This window comes from Colobus angolensis, unplaced genomic scaffold, assembly GCF_000951035.1.
Source record: "Colobus angolensis palliatus isolate OR3802 unplaced genomic scaffold, Cang.pa_1.0 Scaffold31, whole genome shotgun sequence".
Classification (NCBI taxonomy): Eukaryota; Metazoa; Chordata; class Mammalia; order Primates; family Cercopithecidae; genus Colobus; species Colobus angolensis.
This window is the reverse complement of record NW_012116377.1, coordinates 8973185-8993069: the sequence shown is the minus strand read 5'-3', so window position 1 is coordinate 8993069 and position 19885 is coordinate 8973185. Positions and strand designations below refer to the sequence as shown.

Here is a 19885-nt window from a genome sequence, read left to right as displayed (position 1 = left end):
TCTCACTCTGTCGCCCAGGCTGGAGTGCAGTGGCCGGATCTCAGCTCACTGCAAGCTCCGCCTCCCAGGTTCCCGCCATTCTCCTGACTCAGCCTCCCGAGCAGCTGGGACTACAGGCGCCGCCACCTCGCCCAGCTAGTTTTTTGTATTTTTTAGTAGAGACGGGGTTTCACCGTGTTCGCCAGGATGGTCTCTATCTCCTGACCTCATGATCCACCCGTCTCGGCCTCCCAAAGTGCTGGGGTTACAGGCTTGAGCCACCGCGCCCGGCCTACTATTCTGTATTGTTGAGCATTTTGGTCATTTCTGGTTTTCATTTCTATAACCCACAGTTACTGTATTTAAACTGCCATACATAGTGTTAAATATATCACTGTCCTAAGTTCTGAGACTTTTCAAGGCAAAAGACTAGATTTCTCTCACGTTGGAATTTCAGCCCAGGCTTTGAGCCCTTCCCTGTGATGAGCGGTTTCAATGGTAGATGAGCGGCTACAATTAGAGTCACCTGGGAGCTTTTAAAACGTGGCTGTCAGACATTCCCACAACTCCCTCCCCAAGCCCATCCTAATTTACAAAACCTGGAGCAGAGCCAGGGTACTACATTGTCCCTCCAAGCTCCTATCTTTATCTCTCAAACCCCTTGGCCCTCAACCCCTAACCTCCTTCCCCGTCCTGTGAGAACCACAGGATTAGAGGATTCCTTAAGGTTTCTGCCATCTGAATGATTATCAGAAAAATACTGTAAGCTGGGGCAGTTGTATGATCTTTCTCAATTCAGCTTCCTCTATGGTCTTATGGTCTAAAATGGTGGTTCTCAACTGGAAGGCAATTTTTGTCTTCCCCCAACTTCTACCCCACCTGGACATCTGACAGTAGCTGGGGACATTTTTGATTGTTACATCTGGGGAAGAGGTTGCTATCGGCATCCTGTGGGTAGATTCCAGGGATGCTGCTAAGCATTCTGCAGTGCACAGGACAGCCCGTGTTTGTTTCCTGTGGCTACTGTAACAAAGTACCACAAACTGCACAGATTAAAACAGCAGAAATTGATTGTCTTACAGTTCTGGAGGCTAGAAGTCTGAGACTGCAGTGTTAGCAGGGTTGTTCCTTCTGAGGGCTCTGAGGGAGAATCTCTTCCAGGCCTCTTAGCCTCCAGTGACTTGCTGGTGGTTTTGCCATTTCCTGGCATGTGGCTGCACCACTCCAATCTCAGCTTTCATGTCGCTCTCCCTGTATGTCTGTATCTTCATGTGGACATCTTTTTATATGAATGAACACCAGTCATACCACATTGTGGACCTACCTTATTTCAGTATGATCTCATCTTAACTAATTATATCTGCAACAATGTTATTTCCAAATAAGGTCACATTCTAAAGTACTGGGGTTAGAGCTACAGCCTATCTTTTTGTGGGGACAGAATTCAACCCACAAGAGCCCCCCAAGCAAAGAATTAACCAGCGCAAAATGTTAATGGTGTTACTGTTGAGAAACTCTGTTCCATATAATCTGTGGACCAAGCCCAGGGAGGTTAACTAAGGTAAAACCCAGGGCAAGTAGCAGTATGGTCTGAATGTCTGTGTTTCCTCCAAATGTATATATTGAACCTAATTCCAATATGATTGTATTACGAGGCAGGAACTTTGGGAGGTGAGCAGTGCCCTTTTAAAGAGGTTCCAGAAAGCTAGCTAGTTCCTTCCATCATATAAAGACATAGTGAGAAGATCATCTGTGAACCAGAAATTGAAGCCCTCACCAGATACTGAATCTGTGGGTACCTTGATCTTGGACTTCTCAGCCTCTAGAACTGTGAGAAATAAACTTCTGTTATGTATAAGCCACCCATTGTAAAGCATTTGTGATAGCAGCATGAATGGTCTGAGGTAGAAAGAGTCCAGATTCTGGGAAGGTGGAAAGGGAGCAGGAGCATCATCATTAAGAGGGTTGGGTACCTTTGCTCTTATATCAGAGGCTATGGGCTCCCTACAGATGTATATAGACATAACCTCAGGCAACAGAGATATATGTGACCAAAACAAGGTGAAAGGACTTGAAAGAGCACTATGCTAACAGGGATGGAGGCAGAAGTATGGCCAAACCCTCTGATTTGGTCACCTCATCATCTGACCCACCTTTCCATGTCAGAAACAGCCTTTTCCTCTTTTCCTCTGTTAGGAATGGAACAGGAGAGAAAAATAAATCCACAAGTCCCACAGTTTTCAGCAGTATTTTCAAGCCAACTGTCTTGTTTCTCCAAAGCCCAGTCTTCTCTCTCTGACACCCACTCCCTCCCACTGCCAGCCAAACATAGAATATAGAAAACAGGAAAAACAGCAACACTGCAAAGTTACATCTTTTGAGAGAGAATATTGCTGTGGATACATTTCCCCCCATACCTCTTGAATTGCCAAACCCTGCAGCAGGCAGCTTTATCCTGTTCCATGAGGATGCTTTCTCACCAACTGCTTGTTTCTTTGGCTTCAGGAATTTCATGCAAGAATGAATTTCTGCCGGGACGGGGCCACTGGGCATTCTGTGTATCCACATCTGAATATTTAAGTCTATCTTCTTCACTTTTAAAATGTTTTTGTCCCCATTCTTCTGTTGTGGCTGCATGTTCCCCTTCATTGTTTTGCCAGTTTGAATAGAGTGAGGGAAAGGAGGGAGGGGAGAGGGTCACCAGAGGAGTGGAGATTGTGTTATCAAATTCCAGGAGTGATGGGTTGCTTCCCAGCAGCAACATGAATGCCAGCTGGCTATATCTGGGGCCTGCTCAGTGGAAAAAGGAAGAAGCCTTCCTCCACAGTCTTCAGAGCTCTGTGTCTGCTTAGTGCATGCCTCATTGTGGTCTCCTAATTGCTCAGCTGTCTTTGCTCTCCATTGTTGCCTCTGGTTTGTCTCAGGAAGCAGCTCTGTGCCAGCCTCTGGCCTCTATAGTCTCCTTGCTCTCTGCAGTGTCTTCTTTGTGTCCCATTCTAAGTGCTAGTCCTGGCTTCCCTAGGCCCAGCTTACAGCCCTGACTCTGCCTTCCACAGCTCCCCATTCCCTGGTGGGCTAGGTGGGGAGAGGTCAGGGACAGTCTTTACCTGCTGTATGTTTCAGGTCCCAGAGGGTGGCTATGTTTTCTGAAATCTGAACTGGTTTTTTCTTACAGTCTGGACCTGGTGTTATCTGTCAAATTATATCTTATAACTAGTGTTGGCAACCTCTAGGGTTGACTTTGCCTTTTAATCCACAAACAAGATGTTTTATTGTTGTTGTTATTAAATGGATAAAATGTTAACAGTTAAGTAGTTCTTTTGCTTTCCTGCCTGAGAGTGACCAGATATTTAGCTTCTAGTTTACAGTCGGGAGAGAATATTTTGAAGGTTGTTTAAAGCAATAATGTGTAAATGAAGAGTTATTGAGAAAGAAAGAAAAGGGATCAGTGAAAGAGAACACCCCAGCAAAGAACTACTATAATTTTCTCAGAATTTCTAGGCTTGTGTACCTTCCTAAACACACACAGTTAGACTGTAGGAAAATAAAATTTTACTTTAAAAAAAAGTAGAGTTCTAAAAATAGGCCTTTTATAGGAAAAGGGGCTAAAGCATTTTATTTTATTTTTTTCTTTTTTTTTATTATTATACTTTAAGTTCTAGGGTACATGTGCACAACCTGCAGGTTTGTTACATATGTATACTTGTGCCATGTTGGTGTGCTGCACCCATCAACTCATCAGCACCCATCAACTCGTCATTTACATCAGGTATAACTCCCAATGCCATCACTTCCCCCTCCCCCCTTCCCATAATAGGCCCCCGTGTGTGATGTTCCCCTTCCCGAGTCCAAGTGATCTCATTGTTCAGTTCCCACCTATGAGTGAGAACATGCAGTGTTTGGTTTTCTGTTCTTGCGATAGTTTGCTGAGAATGATGGTTTCTAGCATTTTAGATATAAAGAAAAATAGTCCCCAGCAAGTAGAGATGTGTGAGAATGGACAGGGTGATTATTACATATGTAAATGTGATAAAGTTGATGTTTAAGTTCCCAGAGATAATCTCAGTACTGAAACTACTCGTGTTGTGAGGCACTGGCACCTGCAATAGTTATTTTTCATATCAGTCCCAATTAGTAACTGAAGATTTATATAGATAGTCTTCAACTTTAAGGAGCATCTCTTTAGGATACTCCTTAGACACTCCTTCTTTGGACATAAAGTTATTCTAATGGAGGGAACTTATTTGTTCACTTATTCAGGGCACCGAAGAAGATATTGTTCTTTCAGCAGATGTAATGTGGTGGGTGAAACCATCACTGGTACCCAGAACTAGTTCCCTCTGTTTCTTCCTACTTCTTTCCACCAAAGACGACTTTGCCATTCCCAGAGTTCATCCCCTTCCCCAATACAAGCACCAACAGATGGAGGAGAAATATTCCCGGTGATCTAGGATGAAAACTGAAAAGCATTTTTCTATATTACCCTCTTTCATCATAGACAATGTGCTGTGTCAGTACTATATTTTAAAGCTATTATGTGCTCAACTGAATTTCTTTATTTTATCCTGCGATTCTAACCTTCATTTACATGGCAAATACATTCTCAGTGCTAAATGGAACTGGGAAATGCGACACCTTACTGCTGTCAAGCTGCTGAACTGCAGAGTTTTTGGGTTGAGTGACTATTGAAAGGAGAGCACTATGCCCACTAGGTACATTGATGAATAGTTGAGATAGAAAAGATGAGTAAGATGGACTCTTTCCTTTAAAGTGAGTACAATTCTCCTTAGAAGACAACATGCACACAAGAGAAGTGTATTGCAAAAGAAAAAAAAAAGGCTGTTGCACATGCACAATTACAATGTCATAATTTAAAAACCAAAGGCCTAAGAGTGAATGTAATTCAAAGTAATAAAGAAGCAGAAGAGCTGGAGATTTTACAGTGAGTTTTGGAGAAGTACATGTTTCGGTGAAAAGTACTGGAAATTATAGTTAGACTTGCTTACCATTTTCTAGTTATAAAACATTGTTTAAACAAGTTACTTTATGTCTCTGAGCCTCAGTTTTCTCATTTGTAAAATGAAATTAATAATATCTATCTTATGATTGATCCCAATGCTTAGTGATAATGTCGATAAAGAACCTAACACTATGCTTAGCATACTAGGGACACCTGGTTAACTGATGCCACCTTCTTTGACCTATGGGTTATTTAGAAATGTGTTATTTAGTTTCCAATAATTTGTGAATATTCTGGTGATATTTCTGTTATTGATTTCTGATTTAATTACATTATAGTCAGAGAAAATATGTTGTATGACTTGCATCTCTTTAAATTTGTTGAGACTCTATGGCTGAGAATATGGTTTATCTTGGTAAATATTCTGTGAGCACTTGAAAAACATATGCATTCAGCTGTTGAGGTGCAGGTGGAATGTCCTATAAATGTCAGGCCACGTTGGTTGAGAGTGTTCAAATCTATATCCTTACAAATTTCCTATCTACTTGTTCTATTAATTACTGAGAGGGGGCATGGAAATCTCTGACTGTAATTATGGATTTCTCTATTTCTCCTTGTGGGTTTAATCAGTCTTTACATATTTTGAACTTTTGTTGATAGATGCATAAATGTTTAGGGTTATTATATCCTCTTGATGAATTGACCCCTTGATCATTATCAAATGATAATATTATTCATTTTTTCCTGGTAATGTTATTCACTCTGCAATCTACTATGTCTGATATGAATATAGCCACCCAGCTTTTTTTGGCTAGTGTTATCATGCTATATCTTTTTCTGTTCTTTTACTCTTACCCTGCTTGGTGTCTTTGTACTTATAGTGCATTCCTTGTAGACAGCATATAATTGGAACTTGCTTTTTTATCTAATCTGACAATCTCTGCCTTTTGATTGTGTTATTTAGACAATTTATATTTAATGTGATTGCTGATATGTTTGGATTTAAGTCTACCACCTTTTTTTTTTTTTCTGTTTGTTGCATCTGTTGCTTTTCCCCCGTTTTTGCCTTTTTGGATTAATTTAATATTTTTATGATCCTGTTTGACTTCCTTTGTTGGCTGATAAACTATAACTTTTATTATTTTAATGATTGCCTTAGGATTTATAGTATTTTAACTTATCTTACTTATATATGTACCATAAATCCCATACTACATTGTTATCATTAGTTTTTAAACCTCATTTACCCATGTAGTATTTCCAGTGCTCTTGATTCCTGTGTATGGATCTGTATTTCCATCTGATACCATTTTCCTTCTTCCTGAAGGACTTCTTTTAACATTTCTTGTCTTGCATATCTGCTAGTGAAGAATTCTTCCATCTTTGTATATCTGAAAAAGTCTTTATTTCGCTTTTGTTTTTGAAAATATTTGTGCTGGGCACAGAATTCCCAGGTTTGCTTTTTGTTTTTTGTTTTTTTCTTTTAGTACTTTGAAGATGTTGCTCTACTGTCTTTTTGCTTGCACTGTTTCCAATAACAAGTCTGCCGTCATCCTTATCTTTGTTCCTCTGTATATAGCTTGTCCTTTTTTCCTCTACTTTAAAGATTTTCTTTTCTTTCCCTTTTTTGCCAGTTTATTTTACTTTTATGTTCCTTGGTGTAGTTTTCTTTGTGTTTCTTGTGTTGAAGGTTTGATGGGTTTCTTGGATTTATAGTTTTTGTTATATTTGAAAACTTCTTGGTCATTATTTCTTTAGGTATCTTTTCCAATACCCTCCTCTTCTCCTAGGGAATCTCAATTACATGGATATTGGCCTGTCTGAAGTTCTTCCATAGCTCACACATGCTTTGTTTTTAAAATTTATTTTTTCTCTCAGTATTTTAGTTTAAATAGTTACTATTGCAGTTTTCAAGTTCAGTCCTTTTATCTTCTGCAAAGCCTAACCTACTGTTAATACAGCCTAATGGTTTTCATCTTTAGAAGTACAAGGGGTTTTTAAAATTTTTTTATTTCTTAACTATCTGAACATACGAAATACAATTATGATAACCATTTTAAAATACTTGTCTGCTAATCTTAACATCTATTTCAGTTCTGGGTAAGTTTTCAATGATTGATTTTTCTCCTTCTCATAGGTGAGATTTTCCTGATTATGTGCATGCCTGTTAGTTTTTTACTAGATACCAGACATCATGAGTTTTACCTTGTCAGTTGTGGATATTTCTTTATTCCTATAAATATTCTTAAGCTTCATTCTGAGACACAATAAAGTTACATGGAAAAAAAATTGATCTGTTCAGGTCTTTCTCTTAAAATGTACTAGGCAAGACCAGAGCCGTTCTCATTCTAAGTGTACTTATTTACCCTTCTGACCCTTCTGGGTACTCCATCCAACATCCCATTAATCATGAGGTTTTCCATGCTGACTGGTGGGAGCAAGTGCTATTTCTAACTGTGTGAGTGCTAGGCACTGTTATCTCTAATTCTTTCAGATGGTTCTTTCTCTAGCCTCAGGTAGTTTCCTCACACATGGATTCTTTGCAGATCTGCCCCAGAGAGGGCAAGGAAGGAAGGTGAAAGAGGTTTGTAAGCTGTAAAGTACTATTCAGATGTAAGGTTTTGGGTGTTACCTTGATTGCTGCCCTCCCCAATGCCTATGCTTTTGTGTCTCCTTTGTCTTCAATGCGTATGTATTTTTTTTTCCTTTCATCTCATTGCCTACTGGTTTCAGCCATGCTGGCCCGAAAAAAAATGCTCACTGTGAGGGGGATTTTCTCCTGGTCCTCTGGTAGTCTCATTCTTCAATCTACATTGCCTCTTTTGAATAGTAAGGGTGACTTTCAGGCCTCATCCTTCCTCACTCCCAGGACATAAAGCCAAGAGTCTCACTTCGTCTTACCAAGGAAGTAGCCTCTTGATTCTAGAGTGTTTTTATTCACTGTCTTTCCCACCCCTTGCCTTTAGAAAGCCTGCTTCCTGCTTCTCTGCTTCAGCCCAGGGAATCTGAAAACATACCTGTATTGCTGAAATTCCTGTTAGAGACAAATTATCCTAGAATGTTCTGTCTCTTTCCTGGGGAGAAAATTTAAAAGCGATGGGCCGAGGCTTCAGCAGAGTGTCTAAGTTAGAATTAGGGGCTGAATTATTTAGGCCATCGTACCTGGTTGACACAGTCATGGGGTGTTGGAAAGGGAAGAACAGGAACTGCAGCCATCGGTGTGGCCCATATCTCTGAATCAGGGGCTCTGTCTACCACAGGTCCTATGTGAAAGCTCCAACAGCTGAGGGATCTATATACGAGCACTCATAACCCATTTTTGGCATTCGGTTGGGAAATGTCAATAAGGCATCAAGCCCAAGGCAGAGACTAGGAAGCTGGGAGACCAAAGAATGCCTAGGAAATATGTTCAGAGCAAGGTCAGACTCTGGTCCTGGGTCAAAAGCTGTTGCTGATTTGGTCAGAAAATGAACAGAAACCCGTTGTGATCCTTGCCCCAATTTGGGGGTATTGACAAGAATCGAAGTATTGCTTTGGTAATACTTTAGTTGATATTTTCCATACACATTTCTATTTCAAGGCTGTGCCAGGAGGTAGGATATACCAAATAAAATTGAACATTGAACATGAATTCTATCATGTAACGGCTTGTACCAGGTAGTTGATGAGGAGCGAGGGTTGAATATTAAGACTGGTGGCCGGGCGCGGTGGCTCAAGCCTGCAATCCCAGCACTTTGGGAGGCTGAGACAGGTGAATCACGAGGTCAGGAGATCGAGACCATCCTGGCTAACACGGTGAAACCCCGTCTCTACTAAAAAAAATACAAAAAACTAGCCGGGCAAGGTGACAGGCGCCTGTAGTCCCAGCTACTTGGGAGGCTGAGGCAGGAGAATGGCATGAACCCAGGAGGCGGAGCTTGCAGTGAGCCGAGATCGCACCACTGCACTCCAGACTGGGCGACAGAGAGAGACTCCATCTCAAAAAAAAAAAAAAAAAAAAAGGTTGGTGGTGGTTGATATCTTCTTTAATTCTTTCATTCATTTACTAAATATTTATGGAGCACTTACTAGGTGCCATACACTAAGGGAAAGAGATGAGAGACATTATCTGCCCCTAAGGAGATGAGAAAGACAAACATTTGCAGTAGAAAGCGGCAGGTACCATGGAGAGGGTTGGTATAGATCACTCTAGGAGTCCAGAGGAGGGCACATAAGCTAGCCTTGGGAGAGAAGAGGATATGAGGGTGGAGTTCCTGGAAGAAGCAGTGCCCTAACTGGGTCTTAAAGAGTGAATAAGAGTTGGTCAAGTACAAGAGTGAAGGGAAGGGCATCTCAGGCTGAAGAAGAATATGTGCAAAGGCACAGAGGCAAGATTCAGTGCAGTGAGTTTTGGGGGATGCAAGTAATTTACTTCCTAGGCTGTTTGTAGGAAAGTGATATGGGTTGAAGCTGAAGGGAAAAAGTGTCAGGTGAAGAAGGGCGTTGCACACCGTGTCAAGACATTTTACCCCAAAGGCAGTGGGAAGCCACTGAACAGTTTTAAGTAGAAGACAGTTGTGATTGTGTCTGAATTTTAGAAGCTCTTTTCTGCTAGTAATAGGGAAGAGAGCTGGGCAGAGACAAAGCTGAGAGCTCAGCTTTAATGCTGACCCCATTGCCTTCCCACCTGTCTTTATTGTTCCATTCTCTCCATGAAATGTATCTATCTTATAGCTCTTCACTGAGGTATCCAACCTGATTTTCTGCCACTCTCCAATTTTAGGTTGACTCAACTTATTCAAACAGGCCTACTCATTTGTGTCTTCTTTATTCAACAAACATTTAGTAAATGACTTGCATACCAGCCACAGCGCTTGGCATGGGGGAACCAAGGACGAATGAGACACGGAACCTGCCTTTAAGGGGCTCACAGACCAGTAGGGAGATACCATGGAGACACATTGTTACTATAAAGTATGATGATGGCTGTGGGGTGGGATAAATATAGAGTACCCTGGGTGCAAAAAGAAGACAGGCTTGGCTATGAGAAGCCCTTCTCCTTCTCTGCTAAATCCTACCCATCCTCAGGCTCCTGCCTATATTCTTTATAGAGGCAGGGTAGTTTAATGGGTTGTTGCTTGGGCTCTGAAGCCTGCCAACAGGGTTTTAATCCTGGTTCTGCCACTTACTAGCCATGTGACTTTGGCCAGAAATTCTGTGTACCTCAGTTTCTTCATCTGTAAAATGGGTATGATGGCTACATCAACTTCATAGGGTTATTGTAAGGATTAAAGGGGATAGCATGCATAAAATCCTTTAGAACAATCCTTGTCATGTGTAAAATATTTAATAATTATTAGCTACTATTATTCTCAGTTTTACTCCTTTTCTTCAGCATCTATATCATATCAAGAAATTGTAACCCCTAATTATCTATTAGTTTGTTGCTTGCCCCATCTTATGTATTGTCATGTTATTTCTGTCAAGAATGATTTTATTCTTCTTTGAGACAAAATACATGATATATTTATCTGTACTTTTGGGATACTTACAGTATTAGATATGTATTGTGGCGATCAGCCATCCCAGTTTTCCCAGGACTGAGGGGATTTCTGGGACACAGGAATTTCTATGCTAAAACCAGGAAAGTCCTGGGCAAACTGGGACAAATTGATCACCTTACATGTAGTAGACACTTCAGTTTGGCTTTTTATTTATCTCTTATTGGTCCCAAACCTAATTTGCTAGCAAGCTCACTTTGACTTTGCCACAAATTTTTATTTATTGTCTACAGAATGTAAAGTTACAATCTCTAGGGGTTTTGGGGGAGCAGGGGTGGGGGGAATCCTGAGATTCTCTAGGATTTAAGGTGGACAATTTGAGGGATTCCTAAAATACCTCTCTCCCATCAGCTGTGGGCATATAGACTAGAAATTGTGGGCAATCCCACAAGAGCTTTCTTTAACCTGACCCACAGCCCTAGAGGTCTACCCTTGCCTGTCATTCCCCTTGTCTCCCTGCATGTCTCTCATGAATGGATGACTTCCTTCATCTGCTTTCCAGAATTGATGTACCCTGGCTTAACCCAGTGACAGAGCTCCTTTCCTCATATGAAGCTGCTGTTTTTCCATGAATTTCCCAGTTGGGGCCAAGTGATTTTTCCTCTTTTTCAACCCTGTCTTGGAAGCATTGGGACAATGTAAATGACTTTTTCTCTTTTTCAACCCAGTCTCACCAGCATTGCAATGATGTTTACCTTGGGAAGTTGCTTTTCAAGCAGCATTCCTTATGGATCCCCTGGGGCTTCTCTCCAAATTTCTAGAAGCCAAGACAAGTGTTTGCCTGCCCATCTTCCCAGTCCTATACCAGTACAATCAAGAGGCTGGCTCCACAGCCTCTGAAAGTTTCAACCCTAGAGTCTCAGTTTCCTAGGGCTGTTGTAACAAAGCACCATGAGACTGTGACTTAGATAACAACAACTTCTTTTCTCACAGTTCTGGAAGCTAGACATTTGAGATCAAAGTGTCAGCAGAGTTAGTTCTTTCTGAGGAATATGAGGGAGAAATCTGCCCTGTGCCTTTTTCTCAACTTTTGGCAGTTTTCTGGCAGTCTTTTGCGTTCTTAGCCTTGTATATACATCTCCCAATGTCTTCGTTCATCTTCACATGGCATTCTCCCTGTGTGCATGTCTGTCTCTTCACATGGCATTTTTTTTAAAATAGGGACACCAGCCATATAGGGATCTATCCTACTATAGCGTGACTTGAACTTAACATAACTAATTACATCTACAATTATCTTGTTTCCAAGGAAGGTCACATTCTGAGATATTGGGAACATGTGAATTTGAGTAGGGGGTACAATTTAGTCCATAGCACCCAGGTCTTCAAGTGAGTCCAAAACATTCCTTACAGACTCGGAGAACCTGTCTCCATAAGCAAAACAAAGCACCAGAGAGTCATTGCTCACGAATCCATTTCAATTCTCCACTCACTTTGTGTTTGATACTGACTGCTCTGCTTGTTCCCTACTCTAGAGTTTTGTGCCAACTCTAGGGATACTAAGAAATATATGTACACCTGAGTCACCAGCTGTAAGTCAGAACGTATCAGGAGACTTTCAAAATGAGAAGCCTGCTGAGGAAAAGTTGCATCTGTGGCAAATAATGTAGTAACTGTTCTAAAGGCAGTGGCTCCCATCCTGATGAATAATAATTACAAGTTGGTTGCCTTTTAAAATGCTCTGGAGAATACCATGGTGTGTACAGATGGGGGGTTGGACAACTGTGTGTGCGCGTGTGTGTATGCAGTAGCTTATGATAAACAAAATCAACAGACTTCTCCCCAACCTTCCTGCAAACATTCCCTGGGCCCGCAGGGAGTAGCCTGCATCTCCTCCCTTTGACTGTGGCCACTGCCTTTTGTCAGCTCCCTAGAGTTGCTGATCCCTTCCCCTCCAAAGAAATAGCTCTGTTCCAAAAAGATAAACACCAGTAGTTACAGGGAACTTGAGGAGAAAAGCAAAGCGAGTCTCCCAGTTAGTGTTTTTCTGGTGTTCTCACATAGAAATACAGACTGTCTTTGTGGGTGTGCTATTTCTGATCCTGACAGTTACAGCCTGAGATGTGAAGGCAGTGATGGGTTTTCTTGAAGGTAGGGGATTGGGAACAGCTGGGGTATGGAGGTTCTCTAGGCTCTCCCCACTTCTTTCCAGGGACACTGCACCTCTGAGAAATCCCAGGGGTGGATGAGGCACCTCGCTGTTTCCCGCCTGTGCAGAGCAGCCAGGCAGGCTGCTAGCTTGCTGAGAGGCGGCGTGCCAGCTCCACAAACTGCACCTCAGTGCCAGATCAGGGAGCTGTCGGCTCAGCGCCCACGCCCCTCCGCTTCAGCTCGGGGAGCCCCAGGGTGGGCTGCTGGAAGTCGCTACTGCAACTTGACTTTGCCTCACTGTTGTTGCTGGCAGAATACGTACACCAATGCGGACAAGCTCCTAGAAGCAGCGGAGCAGTTGGCTCAGACGGGGGAATGTGACCCGGAGGAGATCTACAAGGCAGCTCGACACCTGGAGGTGCGCATCCAAGACTTCGTGCGCAGGGTGGAGCAGCGGAAGCTTCTCCTGGACATGTCTGTCTCCTTCCACACACACACTAAAGAGGTAAGGGGAGCTAGTGGAGAGAGGGCATTCGGTCCTGCCAAGGTTAGGTCGGCTTCCTAGTAAAATGGCCCTGAAGGTCTGACCAGGGTCCTGGGTAGTCTGGAGGTTACTAACTTCCTAACTTTGGTAATATTAACAATTCGTTCCTGATAGCCTGCATTTGGGTCTCTCAGAATGGGGCAAAATTTCCTCCCATAGTATCTAGTGAGGAAAGGGGGTCATGGAGACAGGTGGTTTTGGGGGCATCTACTAGAGCATGCAATCTGCAGCTGGAGAAATGTGGGAATCCCTGATATAGCAATAGTCATTGCAAGAAGAAATGTAAGAGGATCACAGACTCTTTTCCTACTCCACACCCAATTTCTCTTGGTTGCTGTTTCCTATCAGAAATGAGAGTCCTACAGAACTTTGATCAGGTATCTTTGCTACCAGCAAGGAACATGTAGAGTTTACAGTTGTGTTTTTTCTGTGTTTTTATTTTTTTTTTAACAGGGGATTTAATCTTCTTAATGAGGTCTGTGGCAGGGTGATATTACAGTTGGTCCTCACTGTGCCTGAATGTGGAGTGACACGCATTGAAAGAAGGGGGACTGAGATGCCCTCTACCAAAGAAGCTGGCTGGGCTTGAAACCCAGCCTGAATAATTCACCAAGTGGAGAAAGGAAAAGGAAGGATAGATTATGTTAAGCTGCTGCAAGAGCAGAGGGGCCCCATAGAGAGGAAGATGGTTGCAAACCTATGATTGCTTTTCATTTCTGCTTAACATGGGACATGCTGAAATTGAATAAGTGGCCAGTAAGGAGGCCCATTTAGCATCATCTGTAATAACACCTTTGGCGGATGAACTCATTAGGTGTATGCATGCTTGTGTCCCCTCCCAGGAATTCCCTGTAATAGAGTATTAATTAAAGTTTGATTGCTGCTCAGGAAAAAAAAAATTAGCCCTACTTAATTAAGTTGAATTTTAATATTGGGAATGCATTAAGAATCAGTTGTTACGGCTTCCCAGCTGTTTCTGACACTGAGGGAATGAATGCAAACCATTGCAGCGCCTATCAGAGAAAAACATGAAAAGATAATGTTCTCTCAGCTGAGATTCCCCAGGCAGATGAAGGGCTGGCAAGCTCCCTGAAGCTGGATTTGCTTCCTCTCTGCGGGACCTGCAGCCACTCTCTGATGAGTGTCTATAAAGCAAGGGGATTAGCATTAATCCAGGGTTTCCTGCCTGGTTCTCTGCTTGGTAGTGGCTCACCCAATTGTTAATGAAAGTCTCAGAAACCAAAGGCATGTGTATTCCCTTTTAATTATGAGCCTGTGGGTGATGGAATGGAGTATGAATGAACAGGAGTCATGTTCCTCATGAGGGCTGTGGCGGTGCTGGCTGCATGGAGAAGTGGTGGACCAGGGTCAGTTTGCATGGAACTACCACTCCCAAAAGAGTGACCATGGCTCTCAGGAATTCCTCTAGCTATATCTCCCACCTTCTATACACAGAGCTAGAAGGCTGGGATTCTAGACCAGATTCTGCTGCTAAAGAACCATATGAGCTTGTGCAAGTCACTATGTCCCTGGCCTTGGGTTTCCTTATCTATAAAATTATGCAGTTGGAGTTGGTGGCTCTAAGGCCCCTTAAGGTTCTAATGTGAATCCAAGATTCCATTCTTCTTCTCGTCTTCTTTATTTGCTGTTGATAATGATAATAAATAATAATAATAATTAAGCTGAAGTAGTATAGGTGATTTACCGAGCCTAAGATTTGGTTTATTGTAAGCACTCAAAATATATTACATGCGTTTTTGAATGGACACCTATTACTTGCCAGACGCATATACCATCTCATGTAACCTTGATGATAATCTTATGATATCGATTTTATTAAACACATTTTTAAAGGAGGAGACTAAGCCTCAGAAAATAACTTTTCGAAGGTTACAGACTTTCTCAGTAGTACAGCAGAGATTTTACCTGTCTTCCTATGACCTACATTCTTGTTTTTTTCTTTTCTATCTCCTCTGTTCTTCCTTCTCCTTACTTTTATTTTTCTTTTTTACATTTCTAAACCCCAAATCAGGGGCTTAATGGGTAGGACAGATCTTGGCTGAGAAATACACAGTGTTGTCAGGATTGGAGGTGTGGGAGACAGGAATAGTCAGGGAGTTATTGACTATTGTTTTCCCGGATATCTCTCAAATCTTGCTAAGCTTGGTCCTGTTTGAACCTGAGACTTGTTTCCTCACTGGAACGCAGTTATAAAGTCACATTCATGTGAAATACTGCTAGAAGGAATGGTGTGATACAGGGGGCAGGTGAAGAAAGAGAAAGAACTGAAATTTATTTAGCACAAAGTATGTACTAGGCTATCTAGCTATCTAGTTCATAGCCATGACAATTCTCATTTTTTAAAATTCCAGTTTTACAAATGGGAAAACCAAAGTTCAGAAAAATTAATAATTTGCCCATGATTTTATAGCTAGGTTGTAGTAACTACAGAAATTGACCCCAGGTCTTTCTGTCTCTAATGGCCATGCTTTTTTCTCCTTTGCCACAAAGACTTTTATATAAAGGCTAATAAACAGAGACTTGAATGAATTTTTTTTTCCATCAGAGAATTCATTCAAACAGGAGGCTATGAGGAAATTGCATAGGCTCTTTCTCCTCAGTCCCAAAATATGAGAGAAATTTGGAGCAGCCCTGCCTGGATACAAAGGGGTTTGTGGTCGTGAGGCTCATTCCATTCAAGCCATCTACAACTCTCTGATCATACAGATTTTTTTTTTTTTTCAGGATGGACAGAAAAGCAACATTTTGAGTGACTGTCACAGAGGAGCTGTTCCCAGGGGACATGCAGTGGGACTTTGTATCTGCATGTTCCCTCTTGGTCACTTTCCCATCCAAACCAGTCTGTATGAGGTCCCCTTTAAGTGATTTGCAAGGCAGCGTAGAAAATAAGGTGTATGTGTATGTATACATGCACATACATGTATATGTACATGTACACGTGTACACATGCACATATACATGTACACACACATGCAAATGTTCCCACACACTAAGTACAACAAGATCTTGGATGCCAGGTAGGTCTGATTTCCAGATCTTTTTTTTTTATGCTTCGTGCCTTTGGGAGAATTGCTGTTAATCTCTGTTGCTTTGTAATAATTATGAGGATGACTATTACAAAATGAAGTAGTACAATACTAACACTCATTTTTTCCTAGTAGGAAACTTCCTCCCACATTTTTCTTAGTGTTTCTTTAAAGTAGGCTTAATAAGGAACTTAAAGCTCAACTTAGACATTATTTATTTTTCCTTGAACTTCTTCCTGGGTGCTTGCAACTTTTACGCAGACAAGAGCAGAGCGCTGTATATACCTCCATCAGTGGTGCCATGGTCACACTGAGCTGTGATTCTCTCCTTCACTAAATTGGGAGTGCTCATATGTATAGTACACATGTGACATTAGATATGTAGATACAGATACTACTGTGTCTGATACATAGAGGTGCTGAATAAATATTGAATAAATGGGTTTATTTGACAATGGGAAGCCAGTCTCTCCTAACAAAAGTAAAAGAAAAAGAAGAAGAAAAGTGAGAGAAGAGTCCCTTCAATCACATTTTAATCTATTGCAGTTCTTTGATTTGAGCTCTCCAGATATTGTAAATAAGGGGGGCTGGGTGGGGAATCTAACTTGATGGGAACTTTCCTTCAGGACCTATATATAGCAGGCAGAAATGGATTATTAGGGGGGCAGAAATGAGCATCCTTGAATGGTCTCATGAAAGAACTCCTGTGGTTTGTTTTTTGCGTACTCTGTTTAATACCTCTCAAGACTCATCACCTCTCAAACATCCCTAACTATGGGTCCTGTTTGATCCTGAGTTCATTCGCTCTTGACTCTATAGTCAAAGTTCTGGCTTTTTATTCAAGACAGGATTGGTAGTCTGTTAGGGAATTTTGAGTTGCCGTGGTTGCTTTTCCCTCTTACTGTGAGTAGAGTGAATAAAAGGAAAATCTGCTCAGCATTGCTAAAGTGGCCTTTGGTACTGCTGATAAATATTGTTGTAAATCATTTCTGTCTTACTATGGCTATCTTCCTCCTTCTTTCTTCCTTCCTCCATTTCTTCCTTCCTGTAATAATTTGCAGAGTTTCTGCCTTGGTGCCAATTTCTAACAGAATGTCATCATAGTCTGTAATTTTCATGGAATGAAAGCCTCTTTTGTAGGAGATCTCTAAGTGGGAACTGAATATCCACCTTCATAAATGATTTAACCTAGACTTCCTATGACTCCCCAGGCTAAAGTTCGTAATTTTACTTTTGCCAAATTTCCACATCAAAAGATTTATTCTAATTAGGATCAGAGAGGAAACAGGAGGAAGGTATAAAAAGATAACCTCCAGGCTCATTTCTTCTGCAAATTCAAGTCTACTTAATCCTATTAGCCTCATGAATTCTTTATTTATTGTAGGAACCTAGAGGGTTAAAAATGTCTAACTATTTCATCACAGCGTTAGTCATAATCTTGAATAATTAGAGACCATCTAAATGTTTCACACTGGGTGATTTCGTTAAATCATAGTGCATTTATATAGTAAAATATTACACAGTCATTCTAAATCACATTGCCAAAGATCATTAATGACATGACGAAGAGCTTGTGGTATAATTATAAAAACTGTATTAAAAACTAGCCGGGCGAGGTGGCGGGCGCCTGTAGTCCCAGCTACTCTGGAGGCTGAGGCAGGAGAATGGCGTAAACCCGGGAGGCGGAGCTTGCAGTGAGCTGAGATCCGGCCACTGCACTCCAGCCTGGGCGATAGAGCGAGACTCCGTCTCAAAAAAATAAATAAATAAAATAAAATAAAATAAAAACTGTATATCCAGTATAACACAATTTCAATAACACATAGAATAAGGACCAGAAGTAAATATACCAAGAATTTAAGAATGTTATAGGAGATTTAATTTTTTGGCCTTTTTTTTTATTTTGCAAGATTTCTTCAATGATATTTTAAATTTATAATCAGGAACAATCCAATAAATGTTATTTTTCAAAAGCAAAACTATTCATCCCTACTTATACAGAAGAGTTACTCAAAAAAGAAAGGCGACAAATATGTTCTTGGGACTTTCTTGTACATCCAGAGCCTCCACTGCTAGTTCAAATTGTGCTGAACTTAAATACATTCTTTTTGCCTGGAGCCAAGAGGGCAGCCAGCTTTGTTTTCTGGTCTGGAGAGCTAGGGCAAGTTTGGGAGAAGCATTGACCCAAGTCCTCATTCTTTTTGTCCAGAAACATGGCATTTGTAGAACCTGCCCTGCAGAAATTGTCATCATGGAATTCTCTTTCCTTGCTGTGTTTCCATGGAAATGCTGCAGTCACTGGGCTTTCAAAATATCCATTTTTAGATATTTTTGTTGTATAAATATAAGTCAAGTTAAATAAGGAATGTGGCCAAAGTAACCAACCTCTGCTCTTTATTAGACAGCTTAATTAAATACCCATTTCTATTTCTTTCACCTTGTGGAATCATTCTGCCACACTATTTCCTACTCAAATAGGTACAAACACACCACAGACACTCCTATATACACATGTTCCTCTACCCAGCAACTCTGGAACCAAAACTAAATTGGTCTTTAAGAGGGGTGATGGCTTTAAGAACAAAAATAGCCTCATCCTCTGTTTTGCTTGCTGTACTGTTGTACTGTTTATTTAAGAAACAAGCAGGTGATTGATGCCCAGGAAAAATTATCTTTTCAAAATGAGGGAAAAGGAGGTTCACCATGTGGATATGGTGTGCCTTTCAACATCCTTAAGGATTGTTGATACCATTATTGTTAATAAATTGTTGTCAGCACAATGGCTGCCCAAGCTGTGCAAATGGAACAGCCAATCAGCTGGAGAAAGTGAAATAAAATGACCTCTTTCCTTAACCACTCATCTGTAAGCTTCGTTATTTTTCTTACAAACCTCCTAGGCTCTTTCTCTCTTGTCTCCTTCCTTCCTGTCTTTTTCAGTTGCCCCTTTCTCAGGCTGCCCCACTATGCAAGCAGGAGAGGGTCTGTGGGCTGGTCCTAGCTAAACTCACTGGTTCACTGTTAGAGCTAATCTTATGTAGGGCATGGAAAGGCACCTTTAACTGTACCCCTATCAAGGTTCTAGAAATTCTCAAATTGGATGCATTCTTTTGGATGTAGGTATTTTTGGCCACAACTGTATGTGTTTTCTGTAAGAAAGAATGCACAAAACCATCTACATGTATATATCAGCATGGAGCAAGCAACCATTGCCAAGAAGAAAGCAGGACCCTAAAAGAAGGGTCATAGTACACATACATTTTGATCAGGAAGAGAGAGTCTGGAAATGGCTGAAACATGGGATTTTTTTTTTTTTCTGGGGAGAGGGTGGGTTGGTGGAGAAGGTACAGTGCTCTAATATTAAACCTTAGATAAGCAGAAAGGAAAGTTGATCACCCATGGGAGAGAAACCAATGCGGAAGACAGTGGGGAAAAAAACACACGTGGTTGCTGCTGCCTCACTCGCTCCATGATTTCACCTAATTAGTTCCAGCAAACATCGGCTTGTAGTAGCTTGACAGAAAAGATTGTTCTAGCTGGATCTCACTGACTTCTTAATAATCAGTAAAGTAGTAGCAGAAGTGTCCCTCTAATTTGGACTTTTTTCAAAGCATGTTTTTCAAGGCTAAATCAGAGGGACATACATAGAGGAAACCTATGGGACATTGAGAGAGCTAGAAAAATTACAGTCTATTAAATGGTATATTGACTCTACTCATGGTTTAGC

At 41.2% G+C, this 19885-nt stretch overlaps 1 protein-coding gene across 4 annotated transcripts in view; it reads left to right on the top strand.

Annotated features, from left to right (window-relative positions):
- Positions 1–19885, top strand: part of KALRN (kalirin, RhoGEF kinase) — a 643785-nt gene that overhangs the window by 287560 nt on the left and 336340 nt on the right. For all 4 annotated transcript variants that reach the window (XM_011950775.1, XM_011950777.1, XM_011950776.1 and 1 more), the window contains exon 11: positions 12884–13075. In XM_011950775.1, coding sequence (XP_011806165.1) covers positions 12884–13075 — 192 coding nt within the window. The remainder of the gene's footprint in view (positions 1–12883; positions 13076–19885) is intronic.